The sequence below is a fragment of the Microchirus variegatus genome (assembly GCF_963457635.1).
Source record: "Microchirus variegatus genome assembly, chromosome: 11".
Lineage (NCBI taxonomy): Eukaryota > Metazoa > Chordata > Actinopteri > Pleuronectiformes > Soleidae > Microchirus > Microchirus variegatus.
Window position 1 is genome coordinate 25,551,092 of NC_139812.1, and position 26,890 is coordinate 25,577,981.

General features: G+C 40.8%; 2 protein-coding genes across 2 annotated transcripts in view; one reads left to right on the plus strand and one right to left on the minus strand.

Moving 5' to 3' along the window:
- Nucleotides 1-3,518: 3,518 nt before the first annotated feature.
- Nucleotides 3,519-16,628, plus strand: bfsp1 (beaded filament structural protein 1; the record flags this gene model as incomplete). Its single annotated transcript, XM_083897181.1, has 8 exons — nucleotides 3,519-3,880; nucleotides 4,881-4,941; nucleotides 6,164-6,259; nucleotides 8,096-8,188; nucleotides 11,589-11,702; nucleotides 12,595-12,815; nucleotides 14,353-14,444; nucleotides 15,664-16,628. The coding sequence occupies 8 exons, from the start codon at nucleotides 3,519-3,521 to the stop codon at nucleotides 16,626-16,628; spliced, it is 2,004 nt and encodes a 667-aa protein (XP_083753307.1).
- Nucleotides 16,629-20,172: 3,544 nt separating this feature from the next.
- pcsk2 (proprotein convertase subtilisin/kexin type 2) overlaps nucleotides 20,173-26,890 on the minus strand; it is a gene marked incomplete at both ends in the record, with an annotated part of 47,470 nt that continues 40,752 nt past the window's right edge. The window contains one exon of the mRNA XM_083897461.1: nucleotides 20,173-20,662. Within this exon, the coding sequence (XP_083753587.1) occupies nucleotides 20,173-20,662 (490 nt within the window). The remainder of the gene's footprint in view (nucleotides 20,663-26,890) is intronic.

The following is a 26,890-nucleotide window of genomic DNA, read 5'->3' on the forward strand; positions in this document are numbered from 1 at the left end:
ATTTGACCGGCTGAGGATACCGTAGCGCTCAGGGAAGGGAGGGGGTGAGCAGAGGAGCAGTTCTTTGTTGTAAATTTCAGCCTCTCCTCTAGATGGCACTATAAACTACTTACTTCACCTTTAAGGCAGGGGTGTCAAACTCATTTTCACTGAGGGCCACATCAGCATAATGGTGACCCTCAAAGGGCCAGATGTAACCGTCATACAGAATAAATGTAACTAAATGTAACCAAGTATAATTTCAAAATAAAGGTAACTACTACGTGACGTATTGCTAAATAACTTTCTGTATTTATTACTTATTCAATTTCACTCGTCGCGTGATGCACATACAATGACACACTGCGATCTAGTGGCTGTGTCGTCACTTGGCGGGTAACCCAATCGCCATGCATTGTGGGAAATGTAGTTTATGGTCGCAGCATAGACCTATTTTGACCCAGATTTTTTAAGACCAATTAATCACTTGCAGGGCCACATAAAATGACGTGGCGGGCCACATCTGGCCCCCGGGCCTTGAGTTTGACATATGTGAGTTAAGGAGTGGTTTGATGAAATGTCAAAGATTTCCTCTTATAAAAGACTATGCTACAGACTGCAAGATAGAGAAGATATATATATGAAAATATGGGGTTCTTTTAGTACTGCAATCTGATATAGCAAGGGATTACACCCTTTTCCTTTTAAATTCATTTTATCTCTCAGTCATATATAGTATATATATATAAAAATATATGTACATGTGTAAAGTACGGGTATATATACTGTATGTATATATAGCCCTGTGCTCCCTCTGTACCTGTAAGTGTTTTAATTTTTAGTACTGGTTAACCCTAACCCGTAATTTTATAGTACTGTTTTGTTTGTTTGTTTTTCTTTTTGCGTTTGCTTATAAAAAAAAAGAAAATTCAATAATAACAGAATTATAAAAAAAAAAAAAAAAAACATCCAATCATATTTTGAAGGAAATAATTGGAACGCGATGCACCAACAAACTACCATCTGCGCCCCCTAGATTCCCGTGTTTCAAAGACCATCACAACCATCACTTAGAGACTTGGAGCCGCGTTGTGAAGGAAACAGCAGCACCTGTTACAGAGTAGAAAATGTTATATATGACGGATTCCACAATGAAACCCGAGCGCTTAAATGAGTCACATGTATCACACCAGTGTACGCTTACACAGTGACGCTGAGACACAAGGAGATGCTCTTCAGGGTCTACTCCAACGCACACATAGGAGGCGAGACTCACATATTAATGTATGCATGAAGCACTTTAGCAGCTGTTAGCGATTCCTGCGTACGAACAGAGATGCACACAGGCAAAGTTAAATGAACGCTGAATGTTAAATAACAGTTTCTGTCTCATTTCAAAAAGGGTCAGATAATTGTTTTCAAACAACAGCGCTGATTAAAAAAGGGATCAACGTCGTGCGTCTCTTACAAAATACTGGTAATATAATGGAAATATGTCAACAAAGTCGATGCATGATATCATGATATGTTATGTTATTGTGTTGTGGTGCATCCAAAGTGCTGTATAAACATCGCTCTGAGCGTTCATTTATTGTGATTCTTTAAAACAATTATAAGTTGTTGTAGTAGTAGTAGTTATTAACACATCATTAATATTCATAATGATTCATTCACATCACGAACAATATGAAGCGTTGTATAGCATCTCATATTGCTATTACTCTCATATTATGTGGATGTTATTGTTATAAACAGTCTAAAAATGTATTAAATAATTATAATAATCATATTTTATGACATAGGCATCAGCGTGTTAGTATACATTTTAATTGTTAATATTTTATTGAATATTGTTTTGCTTTTTGAATCTGATTTTGCACTATTTCTATTGTATTTTTGCACAGACACAAGATTATTATTATTATTACATTATCGTATATAATCATATATATATATATATATATATAAACATGGTTATACAGTATTATATATATATGTGTGTATGTATACATGTATTTTATAATAACAAGAATATTTGTAATATATTTTAACTAAAAGGCATTTTAAAGATTCTCAAAGACACTTTACAGTTTAAACCCCCCCCCCCCCCCCCCCAAAATAAGACATTAAAAAATAGAAATATAAGTTTTTGTTTGATAGTTTTTACTTCCATTTTCCAGCCTAAATAACACAACAAACCCTCGAGCTCTGTGGGGTTTGGCGAAATGCTGACATAAAAGCCACTGGACATTCAGCTGTTTCTCTCACAGCTTTGCTGGATTTGTCCACAGGGACATTTTGACCAAAGCACACAGAGAAAGAAGGCCGTCCAAATAACAACGGCGTAGCAGACGCTTCCCTCGTCTCTACACCAATTCCCACGCGGAGGACGCAAAGTGTCGTGAAACACCGCCGAGAAGAAGCTAATTTATATTTCACACACTTTTTAAGAGACAAAAGAAAACGCACGGCATGTTTTTCATTTTACACCATTGTACGGGAAGATAAACGACGTTATCGTAGGGATTTCCGACTGACACTGAGCCAATTTCACAGAAAATGTTAAAAAATCGAGCACTTATTTCCTCGTACGGAGCGCAGAAAATCAAACATTTCCCGGGGGTTTAAAGGGGAAATAAGTAGTTTATAGTGCCATCTAAAGGAGAGGCTGAAATTTACAACAAAGACCTGCTGCTCTGCTCACCCCCTCCCTTCCCTGAGCGCTACGGTATCCGCAGCCGGTCAAATGTCGTCCTCGTCGTCTTTCTCCGTGTCAGCAGATGAGGTTCGTGAGGTGAGGGAGAGGGCGGAGCTACCGCGGCCGTAGCAGACGAAGCGGAGAGAGAGGAGGCGGGACTTCCTGCTACAAGTAAAGAGACGCTTGATTTGTTCTCTCGCGTTTGTCCTTACAGGCTCCGGTAGAAACATGGCGTCTCGCTGCTAACAGTGGCTATGCGACCGCGGCCCGGTGTTTTACATGACTTTTTGAAACACTACGAAAATGAAACAAAAACTATTATACAGCGACTAGACAATGCAGGAGCACATAATATGTATAAAATAGTGGATTTTGGGTTATATAAACCCATAAATACTACACATTGTACCTTTAAAGCATAAAGTCAAAGAGTTTTTTATAGTGTTTCTCTGGGAGAGAGCAGGTCGTAAATATTCAGCGACCGATCGTCCATATCAAACGAGGATCTGCAAAAGCAGCTGACGTAGAATAACAATGACGGTGCCAGCTGACGACCCAGTGATTTCTCGTCACTTGTTTGTGTTTGCGGTTCTGCTTTGTCATCATCAGCCTCGGCTTTTCTAATCCCTGCCCAACAAAGGCAACAATGGCCTCTGGAAAACCCCAGGCTTGTAGCACACGAAGCGGCCACAGCCCCGGGGGCCGGGTTTTAGGGGCTATTTCGCTGGCGGTCGGTGCTTTGCGGCGTTCAGTCGAGCATGAGACAGCCGAGGGTGAGCACCCGAGTTTTCACGCAATAAAGGAGACCTAAGAAAGAAAGCACTCCGAGAACAACAGCGCCATGTTCAAGACCAGCTACCTGCGCGAGGTGCGCAAGGAGAAGTACGAGCGCTCGGATGTGTTCGAAGAGGAGCCCCGGGGGCCCGAGACCTCGGCCACGCCGGGCTGGGAGAGTCTCCAGGAGCTCAACGGCCGCTTCGCCCGCTACATCAACCGAGCGAGGGTCCTGGAGCAGCGCAACGCCGTCCTGCGCAGGCAGCTGGAGACGCTGCAGCGCATGGAAGAGGCCGGCGGGCCGGAGGAGGCCCTCGCCGAGCAGGTCGAGTTCAACAGGCAGCGAATCAGAGAGCTGACGTCCGATTACGCCAAGCTGGAGCGGGAGCTGAGGGACGCCTGCCGCATGATGGACGAGTTCACCAACAGGTAAGAGCTGGAGTGGACAGTGGTGGCAGTCAAACCTCAAACTGTAAAAAAAACATTATTATGGAATTAGGAAATGATTCAAAATTGAAGATGGTGGTTGTTTAGTGTTGAACTGTTGGGTTTCTCTCTTCTCGCTATAATATTGTAAGGTTTCTGCCTAACTGTGTTACTATGTTTCAGATAATGTACGTTTGGCGATTTGGCGATATACATGAACATTTATTTGACTGAATTTTGACTAAAATGCCAGCATTATTAAGTCCCGTTATACAGATATAGAGTATTAATGCCACATGGAAAAAAATACTTTTTGAAATAAAGTTAAAAAAAAAAAAAAACTATAATAATGAATTCTACGAAAAAGTCCGAATTTTGAGATTAAAGTCCGAATTCTGAGATTAAGGTCCGAATTCTGAGAAAATCAGAATAGTAAGATTAGAATTCTGAGATTAAAGTCAGAATTCAGAGGTAAAAGTCAGAATTGTGAGATTAGAATTCTGAGATTTCTGCGATTAAAGCCAGAATTCTAAGAAGTCAGAATAGTGATATTAGAATTCTGAAAGTCTGAAAATCAGATTAAAAAAAAGCCAGAATTCTTGCTTCTTTTTTTTTTTACATTATGGCCCGAATACTTTTATGTAATATTGCACATTGTACATTCACAGTAAATTACTGTATTTTAACATTTTAGATGTCATTATTATAATTACTATAAACTGACTACTGTAACTACACAGTTATACCTTAATTTACTGTTGTACAGCAGCATTTTTCTATGTATAAATATTGTATTTAACTGCGACTCTACAGTAATTGTTCCACACAGTCATTTAGACAATCATCTGTGCAGTTTCACTGTGAGTCTCAACAAAAGATTGAAAAGAAACCAAGCGAGGTCATTTGTGTTCATTATGAAGCACCGTGTTTGTTTGTTTGTTTGTTTGTTTCCTGTGAGCTTTTGTGTCTGTTGTTGTTCTCATCGACATGTTCTACGTTCCAGATACAGAAATGAATGTGATTATCAAGAACAGTTACGTGGAACACTGGAACATTTGAACAAGGTACGGAACGCAGTCACGTCACATTTGTTTTCTTGAACAACAATATAATGAATTGCATCCTGGGAAAAACTGTGCTGTACTATGTTATATTCTCATCTCATTTAATAATCTCGTTGTTTTCTAACCTCATCCTTTCTCATCTCATATCATCTCATTTTATTTCATATCATTTAATCTCTTTTTGCCTCATCTCATCCAGTCAAAGATAATCTTTTCATTTTACGTTTCATTATTTTGTCTCATCTAATCTCATTTTATCTCATCATAGCACCATCTCATCTTTTCATTTTATATTATCTCATGTGATGTTATTTCATCATAACGCATCTCGTTCAATCTCATCTAATCTAGGTTTTTTTAATCTCATCTCATATTATCCCGTTTTACGTTGTGTCATCGTAGCTCATCTCATCCCATCTAAGATCATCTTATTTTATCTCATCTGATCTCATCACATCTCATTTAATCTCTTATTATCATGTATAATCTAATCTCGTTTTATCGAAATTCATATCATCCCATGTTATCTCATATATTATTACATCATAGTTCATGTCATCCAATTTAAGATTATCTCAACTCATTTAATCTCATCTAATCTCATTTTTTTTTAATCTCATCTCATATATCCCATTTTGTTTTCTCATCATAGCTCATCTCATCCAATTCATCTGATCTCTTTTTATCATGTCTAATCTAATCTATCTATGTCTAATCTGTGCCTTTATCTCAATCCATATAATCCCGTTTAATCTCATATCATGTTATAACATCATAGCTCATCTCATCCAATTTAGCATCATCTTTTCTTAGCTTATCTCATTGTGTGTTATCTTATCTTAACTTTTTCACTATCTTGTCGCATCTAATCTCATCTAATCTCATCTCATCCAATTTAAGATCATATGATCTTATCTCTTTCTGTTTTATCTCATCTCATTTAATCTCATCTCATCCGATTTTAGATCATCTTTTCTTATTTTATCTCATTATATTTTATCTCAACTCATTTAATCTCATCTAATCTCATTTATTTTTAATCTCATCTCAAATATCCCATTTTGTGTTATCTCATCATAGCTCATCTCGTTCAATTTAAGATCATCTTTTCTTAGCTTATCTCATTTTGTGTTATCTTATCTTAACTTTTTCATGATCTTGTCTCATCTAATCTCATCTAATCTCATCTAATCTCATCGAATCTCATCTCTTTCTATCTCAGGAGGCCGACGGCGCTCTGCTGAATAACCTGGAGAACCAGATTGAGTTGCAGTTCCTGCAGGATGACCTCAGCTCCACCAGAGAGAGACACAAGAAGGTCAGTGGCCTTAATCTGAAGCGATTGAAACGAATTAACGTAATTACGGCGCACAGTCACGACACAGATGTAGATATAATTGGGTAAAAATAAAGAACAGACATTGGACGAAATAAGTGCAGAAAGTCAAGGAAATAAAAAAAAACGAAGAGAAGTTTGGCTTGAATAAGAACAGATTAATGCTGAAGGATATTTTATTACAAACACAACTTGGGGCTTGAGCAACAAATTCATTCACGAAAGAAAACCCTTCACGACGAATGAATCTGTGATGCTGTAATATTGAGATAGCCTATCACAGGACTGCTGCTGCTGAATATTGGGTCCTCGTTCTCTGGAGATATGAAAATATCCCTCTGCAAAGCACTCTTTTATTACACAGTCTGAGGCTGCGCTCACAGAAAAATATTCAAATCAAAAAAAAAAAAAACATCTTTGCTTTTAAAGAAATGTCCAGCGCCCCTTTCTTGTTACACATCAGATAAATGAAAGCCCTTCATCCTCTGTGAGACGTGTATTGAAGAAGAAGAAGAAGAAGAAGAAGAAGTGAGAGATTGTATTTCCTTTTTTTGAATCTAAACCAAAGAAAAGTCACTTTTTTTGTTGTTATTTTTTGGTCATTGCCCCAGGATTTTAGTCTTTCATCAAAACTGTCCTTTTTAAAGCTCACATAGAGTGGTCCTGTTGCACATATATGTGAGTTATGGAGGTCTACTTACATACATTAACTTGTTTTTATGGTCAAAAACCTCCTAGTTGCTGTAAACGAGCCGATAGAAATCTCTCTTTTCTGACGCTGTTCCTCAGCTGCGATATTTCAGACATAAATCTCACACCCAGAAGACAGAGTGTGTTGTGATTGGCCAGCCAGCGTAGAGGCTTCCCAGCTGTCTTGTGATTGGCCAATACCCGGAAGTGACATATTCAGCACACCCGCTCTCTCAGAAGCGCAGCTCCCCCCTCTGGAAAGGTGGATGCACTGCGACTCATTAGCAAAACATTGTTTTAACAATGTTTAAAAATAGCTTCTTCACGACTCCCCGCCTTAGTCCCTTTGATGACCTTTGACCCAGAGTCAGAAGACACTGTCGCTCGTGAAACACCTCCACAACGGACGTTATTCTTCTTCTGCGGTTCAATGTACGCAACCGGATGTGCCCGGACAAGTGTCCGGAGCAGGAGGATCTGCTGTTCAGGAGAACCGGTGTTTATGTAACCGGACCGGGTTTTTTCAGAGATCTCGCTGAGCCCGAGATTACAATAATAATAACACAGCGTTCTCAGCAATGGCTGAACTGTTTGTTTTGAACCTTCAGGGCTTCGTAAACAAGGTAATGATACAGATACACACTAAAAAAACAGCGTTAATAGGAACTTCCGGTCTAGGTCCGCTTTAATGTATTCATTCATGCATTACTACTGCATTACATGATGTATTTTACAGACAAAACCCAAATCTGAATCCATTTTATTGGCTAAGTAAGAGCACAGAGTCCAGATAATTGACCCCTTTCATCTCTTGCATACTTTGTTCTCATTATATCTATTTCGCGCCTGTATTTTAACTTATTTATATACTCGTGTTTACTTCTCTTGTACCTTTTAAAAACCAAATTATGGTCAATTATTTTTACTCTTTGAACACTTTCTGTTCCCCTTTCAGCTTTTTTTTTTTTTTTTACCTTCCATTCACAGTCTATTTTTAAACCACTTGAGTTAATAGAGATAATTGATTTCTTTGGATTCCGCCTCTGTGATGTTGTTGTACAAAAAGTGCTTCGTAGAAAAACATTCTCGTGTCTTTTCTCTGATTTTCTGATCTTCCACCGCCCACAGAACCTCGCCGAGATCCAGACCTACATCAACATTTTGCAGCAAATCAACCAGACGCTTCCTCTTGGTCCCAATGTGTCACTGGGCATCGGCGAGGTGAGGTCATTAATGCTGCCTCTCTGTCTGTCTGTGTGTATGTAAACTTGTATGTGTTACCTTTTGTTTAATTAATTAATTAATTAATTAATTTAATTAAGTTGAGGGTCAAGTTTAAGGGCTGTATCGCCCTCAATATTTAGATTTTCCAAGACCACCCTTGGGAGCAAGGGCTACCCAGAATGCATTGCGTGTTTTCACATAACAAAGATGGCGCCGAAAGCAGCGAAACGAGTACGCTACAAATTAAGTATTTTCTTTGTTAATAGAGATATAAAAATGATGAAAACCATTGTATTATCTTAGTTTAGGCCCATATTATGGATTACTGACGTCATTGTTGCGTAACATTTATTTTTATTTTACAATCTTTTGTCAATAGCCGGCGGGTTGCTATGGTTTACTTTTCAATAAGTCGTGGTGTGTGGTAACTGTCAGCTGAATATGTCCGTGGTTGTGGTATTTGTATGAGTATCATCTTATAACTAACTGACAACCTAATAACTTGACCGACAAACGGATCGTAATAAATAATCCCGACGTAAATGTGACGGACTGGACCCAGCTTTCGCGTTATTCTGCCCCCTACAGTCTGAAGACGTGTCTGCATTTAAGGGGTGTCCCATTTCTAAGTGACAAAATAACCCTCAACACTTGGTTTTGAGGGCCAGTTAAGATTAAGGGTTGAGCTTGAGGGTTAAGATAGGAATTGGAATTGGCCCCAAAACCTGGTCCTAATGATGCAGAACCTCATTTCTGAGGAACTGGTTAAGTTTAAGGCTAAGATTTGAATTGTGGTTACGGTTGAGGTTAGAGTTAGGCTTTGTTTAGGCTGTCCAATTAATGGAAGTCCTTAGCTTCCTATTCCTAAGAATAGCTGTGCAAACGTGTGTGTGTGTGTGTGTGTGTGGGTCTGTTTGTGTGTGTGTGTGTTGTGTGTGTGTGACAGTGGTCGCCCCCGGGGTAAGACGACGGTTGCTGAAATGTGATGTGTGTGTCAGCTCTGGCTACGTGTCCGAGGTTGATGAGGTTACCAACTCTCTTGATTCCACTCGGTCGCCTCTGTGCCTCCCTGCATCACACCGACACGCAATTACACCGACACGCAATTACACCGACAGCACATGTGGATCGACGACACGAGCTCAAGTCAAGTAAAAGGAGGAGAAAGTCGTTAACATGTCACAGAGACGGGTGATTTTTGCTCGTCTCCAAGACGAAAAGACAACATATTATGTTTGACGTTTGCAGACGGAAGCTTGTCCTTTTCCCCCCAAACATGTCAGGCAACTATGGCAGTCTTCACAAACAGGAAAAAAAACGTATCTGTCAGTTCAGGCTGCTGTAATGGTGGATTTCCATTTGCTGTCATAAACTCTGGATTCTCAGGATTCCAAGATGGCTGCCACTGTACAAACGCAACGACTTTTACTGTTAATTGCACTTCTGTCCTATTAGTTTCACAGTTAATCAGTCGTACGCATAGAACTCTTTCGTGTTTTATTCGTGTTTTGGTGCAAAAAACAACACGTAGTGCGTGATCGTTATCAACTGGTAATGCTAACAATGGCTCGCTCTTGCTAGCACACGCTCTCTGAGAACTTTCTGAGTGTTTTATAGAGATTATAGATTCAGGTTTAGTTCATAACTTTTCACGTACCGCGTTAAAACACTTAACCATTTCCATAAATGCGTACTGTACATGTCCAGTGTTACATTTGACACGTAAATCACTCGTACGCATAGTACTCTTTCATTTTTTTATTTGTGTTTTGGCGCAAAAAACAGCATGTAGTGCGTGATCGTTATCAACTGGTAATGCTAACAATGGCTCGCTCTTGCTAGCTCTTGCTGGAACACTCTATCTGAGAACTTTCTGAGTGTTTTATAGAGATCATAGACTCAGGTTTAGTTCATAACTTTTCACATACCGCGTAAAAACACTTATCATTTCCATAAACGTGTACTGTACATGCCCAGTGTTCCATTTTACTAGTAAATCAGTCGTACGCATAGTACTCGTTAGTTTTTTTATCTGTGTTTTGGCGCAAAAAAAACATTTAATGCGTGATAGTTATCAACTGGTAATGCTAACAATGGCTGGCTCTTGCTAGCACACTCTCTCTGAGAACTTTCTGAGTGTTTTATAGAGATTATAGACTCAGGTTTGGGTCATAACTTTTCACGTACTGCGTAAAAACACTTTACATTTCCATAAATACGTACTGTTCTCGCCCAGTGTTCCAATATACTTGTAGATCATTAGTACGCATAGTACCATTTTGTTTTTTTATCCGTGTTTTGGTGCAAAAAACAACACGTAGTGCGTGATCGTTATCAACTAGTAATGCTAACAATGGCTCTCTCTTGCTAGCTCTTGCTAGCACACGCTCTCTGAGAACTTTCTGAGTGTTTTATAGAGATTAAAGACTCAGGTTTGGTTCATAACTTTTCACGTACCGCGTTAAAACACCATTTGCATAAATGCGTACTGTACATGCCCAGTGTTCCATTTCACGAGCAAACAATTCTCACCAGGATTTTTACATTAAGGACTATTTGTGTTTCCTTGTATTCTTCAAGTATTGTAACGGTGCGTTCCATTTGCTGTCGTAAACTCTGGATTCTCAGGATTCCAAGATGGCTGCCACTGTACAAACACGGATACTTTTACGTAGTACGTGATCGTTATCACCTGTTAATGGTAACCAAGTATTTTATAGAGATTATACGTGCAGGTTTTGGGCCGTAACTTTTCACGTACCGTGTAAAAACACACTGTACATACCCAGTGTTCCATTTTACTAGCAAACAATTCTCACCAGGATTTTTACATTTAGGGTAATTTGAGTTTCCTTGTATTCTTTGAGCACTGAAGTGTACACGTGTGGTTGACCGTGGACGTCCTCGTATGACTTTAAGCAAGTTTCCACGGTCTGCGTCTTCTTTATTGTCTTTTTTGAACGAAAACAAAAGCGCCACCAACTGGTCAAGAAGGTGTGACGTTTACAAGGAGCATGTGCTGATGAAATGGATGATGAAATTTAAATCACACCATTGCCATCGTGGACCCCCGTGGACATGTGGACGTCACATAAAAGCACAAGCCCACTGTTTTTTTGATTTTCCCATTCCAGTCCGGTGGCGACGGTTCCTCACCAGGAAATTGGTTCTCATTTGTGTTTCTTTGAATTCTTGGAGCTCTCAGTTGTACATATATATATATATATATATTGTGGGTTAGGGTGCGCCTCAGAAAGAGTGCCATCATCTGGACTGGAAAGTGAGGGAACAAGGGAATGTTGTGCATATGTGGACAGAGAAAAAAATGACTTGATATAAACTTACCCATAGATTAGAATATTCACTTTCTCCTAAATGTTACACACTGTTTTGTCAGGAGCAGGAGAAGCTGTTGGCTCAGAGGAAAGTGCCCGAGCTGCAGAAACAGCTGGAGGAGTACAAGAGCGCCCTCTGTCAGCTGCAGGCTCAGAAGCAACGCCTACAGACCGAGGTGGGTTCAGTCATGGGTTGCTATGACAACAAGAAGTTTCACAGCGAATCCATGTAAATGAATCTTGGTTTTTCTTAAAATTTACATCAATGCAAATGTCAGAAGTGGAGTCTGCCGTAAGTGTTGATGGTCGATATCTAAAAACTTATATAGTGTTGTTTTTATGAAATTATTTATTTAATGAAAGGTGACATCATCATAATCAATTACAACTTTTGTAAAGTTATTTGCAGTTATTGTTCATGTTTAGAAAAAGTTTATGCATGGGTTAGTTTGTTTGTTTTCCCCCCATAATATTCCACATAGATTTTTAATGCAAAAAGTAATGAACTGCTCAGCAGGTAAGATAATAAAATATAGCGCCTCGAACACCGCTAGATTTTATTGTATGTAATATTGGATCATACACAGTAAAAAATATTACATACACAGTAAAAATACTGCATTACTTCCCCCATCAAATTGCCATGTGTATATTTAAAGCCAGTTACTGTGTAATTTTGCATTAAATTGCCGTAAATCGACAGCTTTTAACTGCAACGTAACATTTATGCCATATGTAGCAGGGATTTAGCAGCATTAACCTTTTATGAATACTGTATTTCACTATAAAAACAATTGACACCAACATAACATAATTATGGAAACATAAATACTGTATTTTATTCAGAATTATAACAGTTAAGGCCTGTGAAATGATAATAATGACGTGTCCTCACATGTCTTTAAATTATAGCGGTTGCTAGACATTGTTTTCTATCAGTAAAGTAGGTTGTGTTTGCTAAAAACACTGTTTCTGTTCATGCTAATTCTAATCCCTCAAAGGGTTTCATGCATTCCTAACCATGTCTTTGTGTAATTGTTATCATCCTCCCTGCCTCTCTCGTCGCAGACCTCCATGTTTGAGCAAACCGTCAAGAGCACGCAGGAGCGCTACGACGACGAGATCCAGACGTACAACGAGCAGATCGAGTCCCTGCGCAAGGAGATCGAGGAGGCCGAGAAGTCGCTGGAGAAGTTCACGTGCGAGTGTCGCCACCTGGCCTCGTACCAGGTGACTCTGGAGAACGAGCTGGAGCGATACAAGAGGATCATCGAGAACGAGGACAACAGGTAACGTGGACGCTGAGAGACAAAGCAATAAGAGACACCCACAGTCAAAATTCAGGTTGCAACAAATGGAAAAAGTCTATATTAAAACAAAACAAAAAGTCAAAACCCTACACTGGAAATTTTCCCACTGCGGAACTAATAAAGGACTATCTTATCTTATCTTAAAAACAATTCAAACAAGGTGAGGAAGATTCAAAGAATATCCTAAACACTGGGAGCTGAAACACAGCGACTGACAAAGACACTGTGGAGGCAGAACTAATCAAACACAGGTGAATCACATTAGGTTGGGGCAGACAATCGAGAGGGAAACCAGCACTAAAGGAAATCAAAATTAACGAGATGCACACGAGTTAAAATTTACCAAAGAAAAAGGAACAAGGAACAGGAACTCTGCTGTTTAACAACAAAAAAATCCTACATTTAAGAAAACAGAGCAACAAATCGTTAAAATAGAATGTTGTCCAACAAAAACCAAATCACTTATGTCCAATTTTTTCAGGACAAGTATCTTAGTTCTTAATTACACTGTTTTGACATCACAAATTTGACTCAATGTCTGTGTTATTAATGCAAATAGTCACTTTAAAGTGTCAGCAAGTGCACAAACTCAACAACGGTGATAAAAACCCCTTCAGAAATGTTAAAAAATGCTGAAATCAGATGATTAATCAGGCTCTGTTGTTACTTAACTATGCATATTTTGTGTTCCTAAAAACTTGGTAAATGCTTCCAATATACTGTAAAATTATTACATACACAGTAAAGATACTGTACTACTTCCCCATCAATTTCCCATGTGTATATTTAAAGCCAGTTACTGTATAATTTTGCGTTAAATTGCCGTAAATTGACAGCTTTTAACTGCAACGTAACATTTGTGCCATATATGGCAGGTATTTAGCAGCATTTACATTTTATAAATACTGTATTTCACTGTAAAAAAAAACAATTGCAACACCAAGATAACATAAATACAGAAACATAAATACTGTATTTTATTCAGAATTATAACAGTTAAAGCCTGTGAAATGATAATAATGATGTGTCCTCACGTCTTTACTAAACTTTGGTTTATTTTTCCATTCAAAAGTGTATCTGACCTGTATCATGTATATATGTTTACTTTGCACATTCATTTTATTCAAAATATACACTAATGAACATAAAATGCAGATTAGTTTACCATCAGTGAAGCGATTTCTTGTATATTTTGTTATTTACCGAAGAAAATAATGTTGCATTACCTCAGTCAATGTAGTGTGCAGAGGCAGCCAGCAGGTGGCACTGTGTTACAGCAAATGTTTCCATTCACTGCACAAACAACACAGAGAAAGATTTTCCTTTTTTTTTTTAAATCAGATTTGACTTTTGTTTGTGTTGTCCAGATTCGCTTGTTGTCTCCTTGTCTAAACAAATGTGAATAATCCATTTTTTTTAATTTTTTTTTTAATACCAGATTCTATCTCTGCATAGCAAAGCTGCTCGGCACATAAAGAATGCACTGGTGACATTTCACTACTCTCATTCCTTGCAGGTTGAATTCAGCGATAATTGGCACTCCCATTACCCTGTTCACCACTAATTACCGCCACACTCGCACACCGGCGGCACCGAGCCGGGGGAGAGGTAAGAGAACACACCGCGAGCGTTGTCACAGCTGCTTTCTATTGAGAGTAACGACCGAGAGCAAAGACAATCAGCCGCTATTGTCAGAGACACAGAAAGTGTCTCGCAAAGTTAATGACGCGCCGCGTGATTCGAGGCGTCTTTTCTTTTGGTTTGGCGTGACCAAAAAGTTTAGCGCTTAAATATGAAGCTCTTACTGTGTGTGTATTAACTTTTAGTGAATATGTCGGTGATGATGATGATGATGATATTGAACAGAAACAATGGAACGTCATTTGTTTGACGTGTACCCCCATTTGAAAATGGGCCCCCGTGAAGCAATACTACCAGACCTGACTGAGGGAGCATATAGCTCTGTTTCAACCAAGTGGAACGGTTTGGTTTGGTACAGAATGGGTTAAATTAGGGTTAGGGTTGGGGTAAGGGCAGGGGTGTCTAACTCATTTTGGTCTGGGGGCCACATCCAGCTTAATCCGACCTCAAGGGGGCCGGACCAGTAAACTCATCGCAAAATGACATCGAAGTTATAATAAGTCCACTTTTTTCTTTGTATTAATTACTGCAAAGAAGAAGAATTATAAAATTATAAAATAAATATGAAATGCTCAAAAGCGTCCATGTGCCCGGAAACACGCCAACAGTTCGTATAACTATGTTGGACCGGACAACAATGCCGATAAAATAACAGCAACGCACAGAGAACGCTAGACGAACCGAAACTGCTTAGCGCTGTTGTTAGCCACACCGGAGCTAACTGCCGGCAAACGCAGCACATTGACGTCATGACGCTCGAACGTCGCAGCCAATGAATGACGGTGACGTTAACGAACTACGTCATCGCGCTCTTTGCGAGCAGTGCTGCGTTCAAGTCAGCTTAGGAAATCGCCTACGCTTCCACTCGGTTAATGTTACAAGGATCAGTCAAGTACCGATTCCGGGTACCGTTTGATTTTATGCAAATACTTGCTAGTACCGACCCACTGGGCCGGACTGGAGCCACTGGCGGGCCGGATCCATATGTTTGACACCCCTGGGTTTAGGGTTAACCCCAGGGTTCCATTAGGATCTCAAATTTGCCTGATCCCCAAATCTGAATCTTTCTGTACTGTGAGAGGAAACCAAAGAACCCAGAGAACCCATGCACACATGGGAGGAACATGCTTGCAATTGTTCAAATTTAGCACTACAGCTTTAACCGACGGCCTTTGTTTGTGTTCAGATTTCACCCAGGCTATCCATGACATCACCAGCATCAAGCCTCGCCAGAAGATCCAGGCCAAGAAGGTCCAGAAGAAGAAAGAGCTGAGTCCAAAGGATGTGATGTGTGACAGTGGCGCAAGGAGCGAAGGAGCTTCCGGAGAGGCTCCAGAAGAGGAAGGGGAGGGAACCCTGGCCGAGGAGAAGGTGAAGAGACAGGAGCAGAGGCCCGTGAATGCTGGAGTGTCCCCACAGGACGTCCCAGACGGAGCTCAGATCAGCAAGGCCTTTGACACTCTTTGCAACATCGTCAGAGACAGAATGAGGATGTACAAGAAGCCCGAGCCGATCGCCGACTTCTACACCAAAGGTCGCTACGTCCTCGTTACCGGTGACGGCAGCTACCCAGATCCGTGCTTCTACACGTCCTCACCATCGGGCGGTCACGTCTACGTCACCATCAGCGATGGAATGATGTCTCCTGACGACATTTACGGAGGCAGCACTCCCTCTCCTCCACCTCCTCAGCCCACGGTGGACCCGAGGCCTGTGAGTCCCACCGCCCCCTCGAACTCGGGAGGGAAGGAGGACAACTACGGTGGAAGAGGTAAAGACAATGGAGGTAAAGCTAAGCACAAGAGCACAGAGCCTCACCGTCATTCTGAAGATCCAAACCCAATCCCTCCACCCTCTGGCCCAAGCTCTGGTTCTAAGAGGGTTGATGATGGCCCGAGTGGGCCCACACCAAGGCCAGAACCTCACAATTCCGGCACCAGCTCCAGTTCCAGCTCCAGCACCAGCTCCAGCACCAGCTCCAGCACCAGCACCAGCTCCAGCAGCTTCTCCACACTCCCGCTGAGCTACGAGAAGGTGGAAGTGGTGGAGTCGGTGGAGAAGTTCTCCAAGGGACGCAAGATGAAAGGTTACGAGGAGACGTCCATGGTGGTGGAGACCACGATCGAGAAGTCCAGCAAGAAAAAACACTGAAGACCCCCATCGCCAAACGTGAAGACTCCGCCAACATAGTCCACCATCCGATGATCTAACGATGACAAAAGTTCCTGAAACTACTACTAGTTTTTAAGACCAGACACGCTTTTATACCTTCTACACATTCCTCCTCTGATGTTCGGTGCTTTTCCATTCTCTAGCACTCTCTGGTTCGCGTCCACAATATGTTTTGCTGCTGTTGTTGTTCAACCAAACACCCACTATTAAGCTTTGAGTCCTTTACTGTATGAAAACTTGGAACAATAATAATAAAAAAAAAAATGGAAGCCACATGCCACCAAAAAAAATAAACTTGAAAGGAAAACCGAAAAAAAAAAAAAATTGGAATTGAAGTTGTGCCACCCTTCTGAACTGCCATAAATTCAAACTTTCCCCTTCTTTGATTTGGTTTGATCGGACACCACTGCCCTCAGCACACGTTTGCTGTGTAATAATTTGCTTTGACATTTTTGAACAATAAAAGAAAGATTCGAACATCAAAATAAGTTTGTCGAGCTCTGTTCTCATCTGACGCTGGGTCTTGAAAGGGTCACGAGAAAAACACTCATTTGAGTCGTTTCCATGTTCTGGTACTGCGGCATCCACAGGTAACTCGTTCATTTTTCATGCGACCTTGAGTCATTCACGGCGTGCTTTCGCATTTGGTACGACCCAACCTGTCTACAGAGAGGACGCGACGACAGTGAGGGGAGAAAACAAATATAAAAGATGAGGTGGACAAGATGAATCAATATTTTATGCTTCGGCACAGCTGCTGAAAACTGAATATGACAGTAGTTGGGCGACTGTCGGGTATATTTAGAGAAATTAGATGATGGTCGAGGAAACGAGCTCTACTTGTCCGTGACGTATTATGTTGGTAGATTTCTGATAAATTATAAATACATATCGAACAAACCTTGTTTATTTTGCCTTCCCTGTTTTTGCCGGTAGCCTACTAATAAATCTACAGAGGTCTGTTGTGTAACAGGTGTATTACAGTACCTGTGCTACCCATACATATGCTTGTTTTTAGAGCATAATCAGGTTTTGTTGCCTTCAGCCCTGTCCGGAGAGGTCGGGTAAGCGAATTATTACCAGAACTTCTCAGTGATTTCAGTCCAGTCCACATATTCCGTCATTAATCATTAACGACTTTCACCTTGGGTAAAAAGGTCTGGAAAAATGACCCCATGAAATATTAATCCAGTGCAGATAGACAAAACAGTAAATATGTGGGTAAATATTCTGTTATATGCTGTTTCCAAGTAGTTTTGAAGGTGTTTGAAGATGCTTTTCATGTTCACATTGGCTGTTTTCGGCAAATGATGAACACCAAAAAGCACGTAGAGAACTTCTGATCACTTTCGGTAAGTGACTACAGTTAGCTAAACACCTCGCTGTGTAGTAGGCCGAGGTTTTGTAGCTAATAACATATTGATTCCATCGAACCCAACTGTTTTATGGGCAATCCCAGAGTTCCTGCAACAAATTGATTGATGCCTCCCTCTTGTGCGAGTTTATTGAGATTTCAAATTGGTCCTTAGTTTAATACTTTAATGTTCTGTGGAATATGACATTACTCCACCTACCTACCCACACTTAGAAGCTTGTCAAAAGGTTCCACCTGGAACCCTTTTAAAATCCTTTATTCAGGAAAGGGGTTTAAAGGGTTCTCTGGGGTTCTTACTGGAACCATTAGTGTTACCAAGAACCCTTGAAAAACCCTTTCTTCTGCAAAGGGTTTTTCAGAAGCAAATGGTTCCAGGTAGAACCTCAGCACCTGTAGAAGGACCCCTTTGGAACCCTTATTTCTAAGAGTGGATGTAAAACTCATCCCATACTAATAGTGCTTTAGATTAAGCCTTTTACTTGTACTTCAGGCAAGGACACAGCTTTGTGAAGGCAGCCATCTTGTGCCACCATACAGCAGCTACAGCCAAGCCAGTTACGTCAGAAAACGAAACCTAAAAGATCTCGGTATTTCGAAATTGAGTGTAGTAACCGTTTTTGGCCACATTCTTGCATATGGCACCTTTAATGTCGCTAAAGAAACCCCCCATACAGAGGATTTCAAACACAGAAGTGACAAAATAACACCTCTGAACTTACTGATGGAGGCAGCAGACCATCACCAACTCCTGTGTGCTGTGAAGAAAAAATGCGGATTTTCTCTATGGGCTTTGGTGCAGGTAAATGTGTGGTTTATCAATCAAATAAACCTGATAATATATATGTTATATGTTTGTCTCCACCTTTTAAAGTGGGAATTATCCCCAGGGGTTCTCAAAGTTTTGATACCTGAAGGCCAATTTAGGAACCCAACATTGGACGGAGGGCCGCCAAAGGAAAAAAAAACAGAAATAAATCCCATTTGTAATCATTTTAATGACCAGATTGCAGTTCTACAGTTTAGCTATAAGTAATATAAGCGTTAATATAATGTAATTTAAGCGTTAATATAATAACGCTTTATAATTTACTGGGTAATTACCAAGTATTTTGGTCATTGTTCTTACCTTCTAATTACAGGTTAATACCAAGTAACACATTTCTGTTACCATATATTTACTGGGTAAATAGAAATTGGTGGCTACCTGCTTATTACCAGCTTATAACCCAATAATACACTAAAATTCAACATATAGAAACCATTTAAATACACTATTTTTGTTTACACTTATTGGTCTGTATCCAGTAATGTCCAATAAACATTTAACAAGCTTAGTAGCTCCTGGATTAAAACTATCAACTGTAATTCACCGCGGGCCGCCAGAAATGTTTCTGCGGGCGGCCATTGGCCCCCGGGGCCGCACTTTGAGAACCAATGCCTTAAATGGACAACAGAGTAAACAATCAAAGAAATATATGGGTACAACTTTTACTATGTGTGTTCTGTGGCGTGTTGCAAAATCACTCCAGTGCTTTAATAAACAGCTGAATAAGATTTATTATAGTATATACGTCAAAGATTATGAAATATGAACCGAGGGCCACAGGCTGCAAAATGAATCACCACGCGCTTCTTTCCTGGTTTATAGAAACAGTGCATGTCACAAAAATATAAACAGAAAGAAGTGTCACTGCTCTGTTTTGGGAGAGATATTAAACTTTAAAGTAGAATGACACAGAAGAAAAAAAAAAAAAATCATTTACAGTCACAAACTGTATAACAGTTGGCAGAAAAGTGAGTAAAAGCAAAAAAAAGCATACGACAGAGTTTGGGTTATATTTCGGTTTATGTACAATTCTGTAAATGTGTAAAAATTCACACCATATATAGATATTGGCTTCCTCTACGTACGCGGATAACAGATTATTTCAGGGTTACACTTTCATCAGGACTGGATTACATGAAACATTCATTGGAGGTTGAAGGGGGCGGGGCTAATTTAAAACACTTTGATAACAAAAAAAGCAGAGTAAAGGAGAAGAGGATGAGAAGAACCGAGGAGATGTAGAGAAAATCTAGAAAGAAGGATAGAGCGAGACTGCAGAGAGAGAGGAGAGAAAGTTGGCAACATGCAGACGAGATTCTTTTTCAGTTGTTTTTACTCATCAAGCTCTTCAGACTTCTGTCTATCGCCTCGTCCAGCTCCTCCTCCAGCTCCTCCTTTTTGGACATGGCCAGCTTGGACTGGTAGTCGCGCACTATCTGGTCTATGTAAGGGGCACTTTGTGTTCCGTGCAGCATGAGGGTCCACTCCTTCAGGGCCCCGCGCTGCGGCTCCCCGCCCTGGAAGCCCACCTCCAGGACCCAGGTGCCCCGGGGGTCCTCGCCCCAGGTGTGCGTGGTCATGAAGGGCCACTTGTCGAAGCCCACCTTGGCGTCGTCGTCGCGGGGCCTCCGGCTCAGCAGGATGGACTTGGTGCCCATGGGCGAGGTCATGTTGAGGTTGAGGTCGCCGCGGCGGCTGGCGTTGACGGTGACCACCGCCTGCACGTGCTCCAGGTAGCGGACAAAGTTGTCCTTGCCCTGGCAGGCCTCGGTGCTGATGGCCAGGACCAGCTTGTCGCCGGACTGGATTTTACTGGGGACGGGAGAGAAAAATCAAAAACGTGAGTATGTTTTGACGGAGATGGAGGGAGCTTTTCGTCCGTAGTTTGCGTTTATTCTGCCCGTCAGAGCTACAGCTATCGGTTATTTTCGTAATCGATGAATCTGCCGATTATTAAGGGACACTGCCTTGTATTTATGGGTTTATATGACCCGAAATCCACTTTTGTAAACATATTATGTGCTCCTGCATTGTCTAGTCGCTGTATAATAGTTTTTGTTTCATTTTCATAGTGTTTCAAAAAGTAAAATAACATGGTCGCGGGCCGCTGTCGCATTGCCACGACGCCATGTTTCTACGGGAGCCTGTATGGACAAACCAGAGAGAACAAATCGAGCGCCGAGACGAGGCTGAGAGCGGATCTTTTTACGCGTTTAGGATTGAGGACCGCGAGTGTTTTACAGCGGATAAAGGAACACCGGCACCCGACCGTACGCCCGCACCACGGAGAAAGACGACGAGGACGACATTTGACCGGCTGAGGATGCCGTAGCGCTCAGGGGAAGGGAGGGGGGTGAGCAGAGGAGCAGTTCGTTGTTGTAAATTTCAGCCTCTCCTCTAGATGTCACTATAAACTACTTACTTCACCTTTAATCGATGAATCGTTTGGTCCATAAACGTCCAGATTTAATGATTTCTTTGTTACGCGGAGCAAAGAAACAAAGAAAATATTCACATTTAAGAACCTAAAACAATCAGAAATGGTGACGATTAACGCAATGGTCTCAGCTCTTAAAGGTGAAGTAAGTAGTTTATAGTGCCATCTAGAGGAGAGGCTGAAACATACAACAAAGAACTGCTCCTCTGCTCACCCCCTCCCTTCCCTGAGCGCTACGGTGTCCTCAGCCGGTCAAATGTCGTCCTCGTCGTCTTTCTCCGTGTCAGCAGATGAGGTTCGTGAGGCGAGGGAGAGGGCGGAGCTACCGCGGCCGTAGCAGACGAATCGGAGAGAGAGGAGGCGGGACTTCCGCTACAAGTAAAGAGACGCTTGATTTGTACTCTCGCGTTTGTCCTTACAGGCTCCCGTAGAAACATGGCGTCTCGCTGCTAACATTGGCTATGCAACCGCGGCCCGCGACCATGTTATTTTACATGACTTTTTGAAACACTACGAAAATGAAACAAAAACTATTATACAGCGACTAGACAATGCAGGAGCACATAATATGTATAAAAAAGTGGATTTTGGGTCATATAAACCCATAAATACTACACAGTGTCCCTTTAAGCTTACGATAGACAAAATGGAGCGATACCACTGGGAATCGAGGGGGGCAGTATAGAGTCAAATCAGTCGAGAAAAAACATAGGACACCAACAAGTAACATTCCCCATTAATGGGAACGACCACTTCTGTCCACCGAAGACTGGAACCACCAGCTAATAATTCAGGACTGTGTTGTTACTTGTCACTGCAGAACCAGCCAACACTGACGGAGCTTTTCCTACAGGATCACACAATATAAAGTCTTTGGTGCCATTTTTTTTTTTTTATCTGCGGTGGATGCAATTTTAACACCGCAGGATGATTTTTGTTCTGCAATACGAGGTCACCCGCTTTCATTTGGCGCCACGCGGTTATGAGAAAACAGTGTTTGGAATGAGTTCGATGAACTCTTTGTTGGCTTTAATCAGAATAAAATAAAAAAAAAGACAATATTCAGGGAACAATGATAAGAAAACCTCGGGTGGTTGTATGAGGCACTAAAAAGCCTCTTTTCAGACGGGGAAACTTAACTTTGTGTTGCTTTGTAAACCACTCACTCTCTCTCTCTCTCCCACACCAAAGTCCATAGAGAAAATGATCGATTTTACATCACAGCACACAGGAGTTATTGATCCACCGCTGCCTCCACCACTAAGATAAAGTGTGTTATTTTGTGACTTCGGCGATTTGGATTCAATTTTTTACGTCAGAGGCGCAACAAAGTTAGCAAACGAGGCCGTAAAACAGTAAAACCAGCAGCTCCCGTTTAGCCCCCGAGCTAAAAAACAACTGATTTTCTTAATGGATGTTGGTGTGGGAGAGGAGGACAATTAACAAACTTCAGTTTACATGGAGGGAGAGATAAATTAGTGATGTGTTCATTGTATATATATGAACTCGTGGCAGACTCCGTTTACTCCGGCCGACGGAGAGAGCACAGCGGGGCAGGGGTTTGGTGAGCAAAGTCTGAGGAGGCTTAACGACGTTATTAGAGGCCGAAACCACAATGGGCCCGGCTGTGGGAAATGGACGATGGTTTGGGTGAAGAAGGCAGACACTGAGTGAGACGCTGAGTGAGACGCTGAGTGAAATGTGTGCCGCAGCAGTCAGCTTGGTTAAAAAAAAAATAGATTAATAGAGCGCAATGCTGTTTAGGAGAGAGAGAGAGATGAGTGCAGTGGTGAGGATGCAGTAAGGGCTGATGAAGTAAATGACTGTTCCCAGAAAAACAACCATTTCCACCGACAAGTAAACCCTAACACACACACACACACACACACACACATGCATTATAGAGGTTTGCTGGGTTTGTGCGTTAAAGGGTCCATAGTAGTAGAGCAGATTATTGCAGGGAAATCTTTCACAAGTGGAAAGGAGCACCAACTTTTGACTGAATGTACCTCTTGGGTCATTCTTTTGAAAAAAAAATACCATTAGCCACGTAAATTTCCAACAGGCTATTACATCAGAATGTCATTTCCTGGGCCGATTTCAGTGATTTTGGTGTCAAATGATAGGTAAAAATGTCTAATGTATAAATCAGAAATATCTCTTTCTGCCATTTTCTCAAAATATGCACAAACACAACATTATTCCAGCAACGTGTTCATTACAAATGATCGACGTATTTGCTCATGAGGAGCTGAATCCTTTGCTTACTCCTGTGCATTAGCATTTGGCATACAACAAACAGCATGTTATAACCAATAATAACCTAAATGGCAGAAAGAGATATAAAAAGGGTTTCTGATTTATTAAGTTAAGAATTTTTACCGATCATTTGACACCGAAATCACTGAAATCGGCCCAGGAAATGAAATTCTGATGGAAAAGATTGTTGGAAATGGTGCCATTTTGACATTTTCTTGGCTAATGAGATTTTTCAAAAGAATGACCCAAGAGGTGCATTCAGTTAAAACATTTTGGTGCTTCTTTCCAGCTGTGAATGATTTGTTTTTGCTAATCTGCTCTAATATATCACCTGTTTCCTGCTTCCTTCTTCACATGGTTTTCTATTATCTGTAATCGTTATCCCCACGTGTTTATATAGCGTTAGTCAGTATATGATGCGGTAGTCCAGCTAAAGCCAGACATTTAAAATACATGAAAATACTCACGTAACGCATTTGTACTTTCAATTGCACGCTCCACAGTTTCTACCTCCAGTGTTTTACCTGGAAATAGAGGATGAGGCAAGAAAAACATGCCAAAATTCAGATTGTGGCTTGTATTTTTGCCCTGAACTACTTTCCAGTTAATGTATGTTTTTTTACACCAAATCACAGCATGCATTACCTCAAAACCACTTTATGCAGAGACCAGACAAGACTACGGAAAGCTAGACTCAGACGTACTTTATTCACTTAATCGATTCCCCAGCAGCCGCGGTGCTTGTATGTTCTCTGGGCGACACGGACAGCACTCACGTTAAACTGTGTGGTCAAATCGTCTGTGTACGGAAACACAGCGATTGTCCACGTTGACCCACTTTTCCAGCTCCTGCACGACCGTCCCACACACCTGTAACCCGTCACACTGATGGCCACTCATCACCACCTGGCCCTCAACACTCAGTTCTCCTCAAGAGTGTTTTCAGTCAGGTCAGAGTGGATCCTCCTGTGGTAACTGACGTTTTCTTACCTTAACTATTTTCATGTCTTTTAGAGATTCATCAGCTCTATTGTTCATGAAGTTCAAGAATTATTTGTACTTGGGTGGTGTAGGCAACTGGTGTTGCTTGAGTTAAAGGGATACTTCACTGATTTGCATGTTGCTTTTGCATTTACAGGCTTTGTATCGCTAGATTTTGTATTGTATTTTAAAAATGTTGCTTCCCTCCCTCAGTTTTTCACTGAGTTGTTAAAAAAAAAATCTGTTTTCCATTTTCAAAATTTGCCCTTCTGTTATGCGAAACGCGTCATTTGACTCGTTTAGGGCAAATTTGGATAAGGGAAAACATGTCAGGCAAAAGCTGAGGAAGGGAAGTACATTTTCTAAAAAATACTGCTACTATTCGAGCAACACAAAGCCACATTCAAATCGGGGAAGTATCCCTTTAAGGTTTGAAGAAGTTTCACCGCTCACCAAAAGGCTTCTTCAGTTTAGAAACGAAGAATTAGATTAGAGGTCAGGAAGATGACGATGACCTGGATGAAGGAGAACATTCACAGATATACGACCGTTCAAAAGTTTGGGGTCAGTTAGAAATGTCCTTATTTTTGAAGGAAAATCGAAAATCTTTTCTTTCTTTTTTTTTCTTTCAATAAATATAACATTAAATGAATCAGAAATACACTCTATACATTGTTCATGTGGTAAACGACTATTCTAGCTGCAAACGTCTGGTTTTTAATGGAATATGTACATAGGTGTATAGAGGCCCATTTCCAGTGTTCTAATGGTACATTGTGTTTGCTAATGGCGTTAGAAGACAATTGGATGATTAGAAAACACTTGAAAACCCTTGTGCAATGATGTTTTGATGGTTTTTATTGGATTATTTTGAATAAAAAATCATCATTCCTAATCTCGTCAATGTCTTGACTATATTTTCTATTCATTTTGCAACTCTTTTGATGAATAAAAGTGTGACTTTTAATGGAAAACACAAAAAACATTGTATAGGTGAGCCCAAACTTTTGAACGGTGGTGTATTTCAGTAGGTTTTTGATGATATATGCTCTCATGCAGTGTGAAAACAGTGTGCAGAACCATTACATAAGTGTTCTATTTTCTCTTTAAAACTGAACCTGTGATTGGTCAAAGTCTCCTATACTATGATGGCACAGAATTTTGCAAACGCTGAAAATGAAACCTGGAGCAGATGCAGAAGTGTCTCTAATGTCACTTAATTTATATGCTGCTGAAAGATTGTTTGTGGATCTTTCATAATTAATTAATTCATTCATTCTCCACAGCCAGTATTCAGGCATTGGCCAGGTCCAACGATTCAGATTTAGATTAATTTAGTGTCTGCTTGTTTTTGGACGGCAGGAGGAAACCGGATAACCCAAAGAAAACCCACGATCACACAGGGAGAGCAACAAACTCCACGCAAAAAAGGCCTTTCTTTGAACCCAGGTCTTTCAACCCAATTGTTAAGCATTAACTGTGATAAAAACCTTGTAAAGGGTGAATTCCAATTCCTTGCTTAACCCTCAATCTCAAAAATGCTCCCTCTAGTGCAAATGCTGTCCCGATTCTCAGAGAAATTTAGTTGAGGGCCAAGTTTAAGGGCTGTATCGCCCTCAATATTGAGATTTTCCGAGACCACCCTTGGGAGCAAGGGCTACCCAGAATGCATTGCGTGTTTTCACATAACAAAGATGGCGTCGAAAGCAGCGAAAGGAGTACGCTACAAATGAAGTATTTACTTTGTTAATAGAGATATAAAAATGATGAAAACCATTGTATTATCTTAGTTTAGGCCCATATTATGGATTACTGACGTCATTGTTGCGTAACATTTATTTTTATTTTACCATCTTTTGTCAATAGTCGGCCGGTGCGGACAAGCGATGGTTTGCTATGGTTTACTTTTCAATAAGTCGTGGTGTGTGGTAACTGTCAGCTGAATATGTCCGTGGTTGTGGTATTTGTATGAGTATCATCTTATAACTAACTGACAACCTAATAACTTGACTGACAAACGGATCGTAATAAATAATCCTGACGTAAATGTGTTCTTCTTCTTCTTCTTTTTTGGAGTTGACAGACTGGACGCAGCTTTCGCGTTATTCTGCCCCCTACAGTCTGAAGACGTATCTGCATTTAAGGGGTGTCCCATTTCTAAGTGACAAAATAACCCTCAACACTTTTGGTTTTGAGGGCCAGTTAAGATTAAGGGCTGACCTTGAGGGTTAAGATAGGAATTGGAATTGGCCCAAAACATCCTCAGTGTTCGTGCTATAAGGCTCAACCGCTACCGTCGCACCGTGAGGTCGCTGAGATGTACGAATACCCCGTTGGACTAAATGGGTGAATTTTACTTTTCA